Genomic DNA, 8,942 nt, shown 5'->3' with positions numbered 1-8,942 from the left:
AACTCCAGTTCTGAGGTGAAGATGCAGTGAATACAATTAAAATATAACAGTGGAGTTCCTGCGCAGTTGTCCTGTAAACACTACTCGAAAGTGAAAATTTTAGATATTTTGAAGATTGTTGATTTTCAGAGAGACATTTTTCATAATATCTGTTTTTGTGTTCCAGAGAAGAAAGAAATCCATAAAAGTTTGGAACAACATGAGGGTGAGTAAATGATGAATATTAAATATTTAAATAATATTTATTTTTTTTCTCTGAATAAATTACACAAATAAGTTATTTTATTCCATTTAGCCTCCAATAATCAAAGTGGTCATAGATGTCCTACATGCAATTTTACAGTTTTCGTTTGATAAATAGGTTATTTATGTGTGTATAAAGATAAAGTTTTTATGATTTAATATAATTCTTCCATAGCTTTACTTTGTGAAAACTGGCTAAAGGAACTGGTGTTTTTCCAGTTTGATTGAAAGAAAGAAAGAAAATCTACATGATATATTTTGAGATGTATTTTGTTTGCGTTTGTTCTGGTGTAGAAATATGGTATTAATTTGATTAGTTTAGGTCTTAAAAACATATTTTATGTTAAAGTGTGCAACAACCCTCGAACAGACAGTTTGGGAAGCAACTTTGATCCCGATTGTGAAGCACAAGACGAAGAAAAACAGTGATGTGTTGCAACAATCAAATGGTTGCAAAGGGTTTACAATAAATCTCAGCTTTTTGCCATAGTCACGGTTTTGTTTTTACAGTAGTAGTTTATTCATTTATTACAAATACATGACAAATATTGACTTCACAATGAACTGGAGTTGGAAATGACTGATGCATATCTGTGTCTTTAAACATTACCTATCCACAATACTTGGATTCATTTTCATGAAAAATGTTAGTACTTTTGCATGTCTGGATGCCTGGCACTAAAAGTTTGTCAGTGACAACAAATATTCAACTCACCAACATACCATGCATCCCACACGCCTTTATAAATTAGTAAGGATCAGAGGTACTTCTGCTTCTAGCACATGACATTGATGGACATGTATGTTTATCTTAACACAAAAAGCTTTTAACAAGATCACACCTGCAAGAGGCAAGAGATCACTCCTGACACCCTTTCTTGCGCTAGCCAATCATGACATGTGAAACCTCTTGATTTGAATCAAGGTTGAGGTAATTAGGTTCTTGAAAGAGAGTGGAAGCTGTTAAAAGATGCTGTTAAAAGGTTTGATTCATCATGTAGCATATACTGCTGTTACAGCGTGCAAATCAGAAGAGTAGGAGAAGCACATCAGAACCACTGGGCGTTTGTCCTTCATATCAGCGTGTTGTCCACAGGAGCGGTGGTGGAGTCTGTCCCGAGATCCCTACAGCGGCCGGGAGACAGACGCAGGGTGTTAAACAGGGATGTCCGGAACGACTTGCAGAGGAAGAAGTAGATGAGTGGATCCAGCACTGAATTGAGGGAGGAAAGCCACAGCGTGCTCTCCTTCAGCTGGAAGAAAAGCAGCTTCTGCTGGCAGTTGAACATCTGTCCTCGTGTCTGGCTAATAGTGTATGGCACTCGGGCGAAGTGGAAGGGAACAAAGCACACGAAGAAGACGGCCAACACCAGGAACACGTTTGCTTGAATGCTGTTCTTCTTCAGCGTTCTGTGGGGAACATCCGCTCCTTGCCTTGCCTCGTGTTGAGCTCGTGTGCGGGCGTACGACTTGTAGAGCTCTTTAGAGATGAGCGTGTAACATATTATCACGGTTACAAGGTTCCCCCAGAAGATCACCTGGCACACGTGGTTGACCACCTCATGCCACTTCAGTCCCAGCTCGGTCTTGAGGTCGCTGCATTTAATGAGGCCCGAAGTTTTGGGACGGCTCGTCAGGATTACGTTGGGCAGCACAAGAGCCACCAGAGAGATCCATATGACGGCCGAGAGGATCTTTCTGTGGAGCAGGCGTGTCCGGCTGGTGCCGACAAAGGGCCACATGGTCTTTCTGCAGCGATCGATGCTGATCAGGCCGAAGAACAAGATGCTGATATACATGGTGAGGTAGAACAGCACAGATGACACGCGGCACACAAACACACGCACGCCGACAGTTGCCAAGTTTGCGTCGGCGAGGATCTTAAAGGGGAAGGTGAGGGTCATGATAATATCAGCCACGACGATGTTCTTCAGATAGATGATGAAGTGAGATTTACTGGGGATTCGGAGGAACACCCACGCTGCCAGGCCGTTGAGAGACGAGCCCAGGATGAAGAGGACGGTGTAGAGGACAGGGAACACGGTTGTCTTCAGAGCGCCCTCGCGTGAACAGGCCTCCAGAGACTGGTTCCCGCCGCTCTGGTTGGAGTAAGCGTCCGTGACGTCTGCCAGCGCCGTGGGTGTGTAATTCCTGTCACATAAAACACACACCGGCAAAATTTAGAATAGCAGACTACCATTATGTTTGTGACTAAAGAACTGCAACATAGGCCACAATTTATTTTTATTTTTTCTTCTTGACATAAGTGTATAATCAAGTGACAGATCATAGAATTATCTCTATATTAAGAGTCTGTGTACGACATTTAACCCTTGAAAACCCTGTAACACCTTTTGTGTTCCTTTTAATAATTGCTTGTAAATCAGTTATGCTATATTAATCACCAAATATTGGATTCAATCTTTTTGTCAACTTGTTTTCTTTCATTTAGGACAGGTTTGGTATTTCTTTTTGAAACTCATTGATCGTAGGCCTCATTGATCTGAGGATAAAGTTCATCTCTGTGAAAAAGAAAGCCTGTAATACTTAAAATAGTTTATTTGTGTACATGAATGTGTGTGAGTGTATTTGATTTGATAAACTTTACTGAGACCCTGTGTCCTCATATGAGGACATTACATTTTTGCCTCTTGACACAATGATAGTCAAATTTGTAAATCTTAGACATGTTGGCCACATTTAGGGACACTGCCCACACCATCTTGTGGTGATATAACAACATTACACCAATGTCAGTGAGAAGAAAATGGCTGGAAAATCAGCAAAATATCAGCAAAACACTTCCCGAAAGAAAAATGACCCAGGTAAAAAATCTATTCAAATTATATGAATGAAACAAATGTATTTATGTACAATACTGTCTCCATCATCATATGGGGATTAAAATTTGACATATTTTAGTAATAGTAGCACTCCAGGACATCAGTAAATGTGAAGTACTCGTTTGAGGACATTGGGACTATATTACGTTATTTATTCTACCATGTGGTTAGCTAAACTTGGGAATTTTTAGACAGATCGCAATAGCATTGAAAAAACAACATTTGTCTGTGTGTGTGTGTGTGTGTGTGTGTGTGTGTAAGCATGAATTATTGAGTTAACATGGAAAAACTGGTTTGCTTTAGTGCAGAAAACTGGTAAAAATCAAGAATTTCAAAATGAAGGTGAGCCAATAAGTGGCCTTCTACTGCTCCCTGCTGGCCATTACCAGTACTATTATAAAAATCAGATTTTGTCAAGTGTTTATCACTTCATTTGTACTGACACTTCACATAATTGCTAGTAAAATGGTAAATTATAGACCCACTGTCCTCGCATGAGGACATCATTTTCTGCAAAAACTACTTCCAGTACAAAAACAAATTTTAGTTATTATACTTATTAGGTCCAACTTATCCCAAATAGCAAGAACAATTATAAAATGCACACCAGGCAAGCTCTCGGGTCTCAGGAGGTTAATCCCCAGGGGGAAATTTACATGTCACAGCAGCACAAAAATACAATGAATAAATAGAAAACATACAAAAACATTCACAACAGCAACAAATTATATACTACCAAGTAAAAAGAAAATAGTCTATCATCTTGCATAACACTGGTTGTAAAATCTAATTGCGGTTGGACCTTCCTAAAACGCTCCTTGTAACAGCGGGGATGAATTAATCTATAAGCTGTAGGGACTCACAAAAGCTCGAGCTATTTCATTAAGAGGATGACAATCATGATTCATCATAAGAGAAAGTTTCCTGATCATTTTATCCTGCACTATCTCCTGTAAGGTGGGTAACTCACTCCCCACAACAGAGCCTACGTCTTTATACGTTTATTTAACTTATTTTTCTCCTTTTCCAACAGTGACAGAGTACAAGACCACAGATGAGACTACAGAGTCATAGAAGGTCTTAAATAGACATGACAAACCCCAAAATGAACACGACTTTGACCCTTCTTACAAACTTGCATCGTATTGTCAGACCAGTTGAGCTTGTTGTTCAGATATACACCCAGATACTTGTAAGTTGTTACAATCTCAACTTCTGACTCTCTTAAATGTGCTGGTGCCGCTTGCTGAGGAAGAGCTAAAATCAACCACAATTTCCTTCATCTAACTAGCGTTTAGCCTGAGACCGTTTCTCTCACACCAGTCCACAAAACTCTTTATTAGCTCCCTATATTCACTCTCATCGCGGTCCGTTATACAGCCAACTATTGCAGAATCATCAGAAAATTTCTGGAGATGACAAGATTTAGAGTTATACTGAAAATCTGATGTATAAAAAGTGAACAAAAATGGACCTAAAACGGTTCCTTGAGGGACTCCAGTGCTGCACTTCACTACCCGAGACACACAGTCCTGCGTCCTCACACACTGGGGTCTATTAGAGAGATCATCAGTTATCCAGTTCACCATACCATGATATACTCCAACATTTTCCATCTTACTTCGTAGTAATTAAGGCTGAATAGTGTTAAATGCACTAGAGAAGTCAAAGAATGTAATTCAGACTGTGCTGTCTGGGGTCTCTAAATGACTTGAGGATTTATGCAGGAGGTAAATAAGTGCATCATCTCCCCAACACCAGTTTTATAAGCAAACTGTAGTTTATCCTCCACACCACACAATACTGACTTTAAATGGTTTAATACCAGTCTCTCAAAAACCTTCATTAACTGTGCAGTTAAAGCACTTGGGCTATAGTGCGAGAACTCCATGCGGTTTGTTAACTCAGGTACGGGCACTACACATGATGTCTTCCATAAAACGGATAATTTTTCTTAACGCAAACTCAAATTAAAAATATAATAAACCACCCTGCAAATCTGATCAGCACAGGCCTTAAGAACTCTAGGATTAATACCATCCAGACCTGGAGATTTCTTCATCTTAATTCTCCTTAGCCCACTTCTTGTTCCACTGAAATCGAAAAACCAGGAACATACTCACAAATAGGAGAAAAGGATGAATCCAAATCCATAGAGTCAATTTTAGCTATAACTGTAGTAATAACTTTTCATAAAATGTGTACTTACTTTGTTTTGCCTAAGCAAGGCAGTGTAGGCATAAAACACATAATGAATGTGTAGTGAAAAAAAAAAAAAAACAATTTTCATAACTTATTCCAGTCATGTGTTTCCCCTCTGAAGCCTCCTTGAAACTCTCTGCCTCATTCACTCTCAACTCTAAATTAACTTCTGGCTCTGTCTATTGACAATAAAGAAATGTTTGAAATATGCAGATACTTCAGACTTTCTGGTTAGGCTTTTTCCAAGACAATTTACAGTTTGTCTACAAACTTTTTTATCTAATTGTAAAGTGTTACAAAATTATATATGGTGAACATCATGTACACATGTTACAACGCTGCCTGATTCAAGCAGATATATAGTGGCTGTTAATGCATGAAAATCCAAAATCAGCATTAACAATCACCATCTTTATTCTAATTTGAAGGGCTTTGATAACATATCTGTGAAAATAAAAGACATTGCGAATAAAAAAAGACTGAAAATAAGTGCACGTTTGTGCGGGTAGTGAATATTTTTAATTTCCAACAAAACTTAATAATTATTCAACAAGAGAAATAGGGAGTGTTATTCATCATTGTGCAACACACTTCGGATGCCACATGACAACTTACAGCGCTTGACTTTTTTGTGAAAAAGTAGTGAAGAGATTTTTGCCGTTTTGAACTCTTTTTATAAAATAAAAGCATTTTAAAATGATCTTCCTGGTTAAACATTAAAGCGCACTACTGTGATAAATTGTGCAGAATATTTGTAAATATTATTAAATATGGCCAAAATTACCCACAAATAATGTTTATTTTTTTTTTTTTTTTTTTTTCAAAAATGAAAGTGCATAAGCTCAAATCAAGGAGGCCTACGATCAATCAAATCCAAAAAGAAATACAAAAGCAGTCCTAATTGAAAGACAACAAGCTGTTAAAAAGACTGAATCCAATATTTGGTGATAATAGTGTATTGAGAGATTTTTAAGCAATTTTTGTAGGCTGGTCATTTTTGACGGGGAACACCACAAGTGTAACAAAATGAGGGAAAAAAATCACAAGAAATTACAAAAATTCTCAAACAAAAGTTGGAGAAGTAGTAACACCCTGGGTGAGTAAAGTCAGTGAGTTTTAGTCCAATGCAATAACGTTAATTAGCATTTTTGGGAAAAAGTATTTCTTCTCCAGGTCAAAATGATCTGAACACAACATTAAATAAAAAATTTGATAAAAGTCGATTTTTGTGTACATACATGTTTCTACATTGTACTTGTACTATTTAAAAAAAAAAGAAAATACTTGCACATAATTAAAGCTGTAATAGATTTCTGTAATTACATATATAATGATTAATGATGGTTCTTCCTATCTTCCCTTACACCGCAACCCACTCATTCCTCTAAACCTGTCCGAACCCGTTTCTCATCTCAATAGCAGCACAGTTTGCAGAGGAAAACAATGAATACATTGCAGGGGAGTGCCAGGACGATTGAAACGTGGGACGGATGAAACACTGAGATTTCTTTGAAAACCACTCACGTCATGTACGTCAATGTACAGCACGCAATGCCTACCAGACCCGCGAAAACATTTCTTCTTTACGTCGTGCCGTTTTGGAGCTAAAGCCGCAAAGCTGTTTTTGAGTGCGGTACTTTTTTTGGACTGACAAGTATGGACTGTATTTATTGTTTCATGTGCCATTGTAATGATAATACGGCAGGTGTATTGGTACTGAAACACACCCTTAAGTGTGCATTATCAGAGGTTTTTTTTTGTTTGTTGAAGGGCAAAAGAGGTTTAAATGACAGGAGGCGCTGTTCATAGCCTATACTCTTCATAGATTCATATACTGTTCCGAGACTTTCTTTTGTTTTTGTTTCTGTCCTAGTGTTTCTTTTCATGCAAATTCATTTTCAATTATGCAACACATGTTATCTCTTTAATAATCATCAATTGCCCAATCTTCAATAAATTTAATTTATCGTCTTCTGGTTGACCTCGTTTTCTTCATAATAACAGGCTATTCAACTAGCAAACACTCAATATGACTCAAGGAAGAAATGTAAGAAAATGATTTGTCTGTCTTTGTTAAAATAGCCTGTTAGAAAGATTACAAAATGCGCATAGGCTTATTGCCTATTGTTTATTGGGCAGCAGAACAAAAATGGTTAATATGAACCTTTAAATTACAATAAATTACAAAATATGTACATAGGTTACTTGTCAGGTATTGTTAACAAAAACAAGCATTAGATGAATAGTTGCTGTTTAAACTGTTATGTTTCATCCGTGTTGCAATCGTCCCGCCTGAAGCACAACTACCGCTCAAAGTCAAATTTGACTTAATCATTCTATATTTGTACCGAATAACACATGATACTAAGAGAACACAAATGTGAGTTGTTGATCACAAAAAACTATCATAGAAAACGACATTTATCTGAAAAGTGTTTCAACTGTCCCGGCTCTCCCACTTAAGATTTTTTTTCCATAGAGGTTAAAGACACCTGATATGAAGTGTGACTGATTTTTTAAATATAAATTAATTCTTTTAATGAATTATTTGAAATATAACTTTCAATATTAACATTTAAGGTAACCAATAATTATAATGAGTTCCTTTAAAAAAAAAAAAACATTTAGAGTAGTGGAGTGTGAGAGATAGATTAATACATGTATCAATAAGATAGCAAAACTCAATTGCACAATGTAAGACATTTTGTGATGGTTGACATAATTTATTATTATTTGCTTGTTTTGTAAATCACTTAAGTGTCAGAGTATAATGCAAAATGTAACACTTACCTCAACATGCCTCCGATGTGACGAGTTTTCCTTGAGAAGAGTCACTTCATGGTTTCAGCAAACAAGCTTTCTTTTGGACCTTTCTGAAAGGAAATGAATCTTACTCTCTCCCTTCTGCTTTTTACTTCCTGACATGCCATGCAGACACAAGAGGAAGTTTAAAGCTGTCTGAAATCTGCTATTATGTCAACTATGTTTTAGTTCAACACTGTTTGTGCTGACCAAGCCAAAAAGATCATGCATCAGAGTTTGTGACCCTAAAACCACTGACAATACAAAGGTGAAACACGTTTAATGTTAATTTAATGTATTTAAATAGTGTCGATGTTCATTTTCAAACATGTAGTGTTTTTCTCAATCCATGTTGTTTCAAAGCAGCTTTACAGAAGATTCTGCCTTAAAACACCCAGTGAGGAACCAGACTCTTCTGGAGGGAACATATCGTCCCCTGGTATTACCATGAATGCACATATACTAAATATTATACACAGAATGTGGTATACAAGTCATGTTACTAGATTAAATTATCAGTTCTCACTGCACAAATTGGGTGCTTTCTTGAACGTAAGGCTTAAACGGTTAGTTCACCCAAAAAATATTTTAAAGGGCACCTATTATGGAATTTTGAAATTTACCTTTCATGTAGTGTGTAACATAGATCTAAGTGAACAAAAACATCCTGCAAAGTTTGAAATATGAAAGTGCACCGTATATAAAGTTATTGTCTTTCAAAAGTAAGAGTCGACTCTGAGTCATTTTTATGAATCGTTAGAAGACCGAAGCTTTTTCTCTGACTAGATGACGTCAACTTGTCAAGTTATTTGAATACGATACGCCCACTTACTGCGCTCCAAGGCCAGGGAA

The 8,942-nt window shown here is 37.0% G+C and overlaps 1 protein-coding gene across 1 annotated transcript; it reads right to left on the bottom strand.

Annotated features, from left to right (window-relative positions):
• Positions 1-749: 749 nt before the first annotated feature.
• LOC308686637 (P2Y purinoceptor 12-like) lies at positions 750-8,158 on the bottom strand. The gene is made up of 2 exons (XM_081395075.1): positions 8,079-8,158; positions 750-2,394 (listed from the first exon to the last, which is right to left on the bottom strand). The coding sequence occupies exons 1-2, from the start codon at positions 8,084-8,086 to the stop codon at positions 1,317-1,319; spliced, it is 1,086 nt and encodes a 361-aa protein (XP_081251201.1). The 5' UTR covers positions 8,087-8,158; the 3' UTR covers positions 750-1,316.
• Positions 8,159-8,942: the final 784 nt, after the last annotated feature.

Source organism: Scardinius erythrophthalmus, assembly GCF_964197995.2.
Source record: "Scardinius erythrophthalmus genome assembly, contig: HAP1_SCAFFOLD_553, whole genome shotgun sequence".
Lineage (NCBI taxonomy): Eukaryota > Metazoa > Chordata > Actinopteri > Cypriniformes > Leuciscidae > Scardinius > Scardinius erythrophthalmus.
The sequence above is the reverse complement of the archived record's forward strand: the minus strand, read 5'-3'. Positions and strand labels throughout refer to the sequence as shown.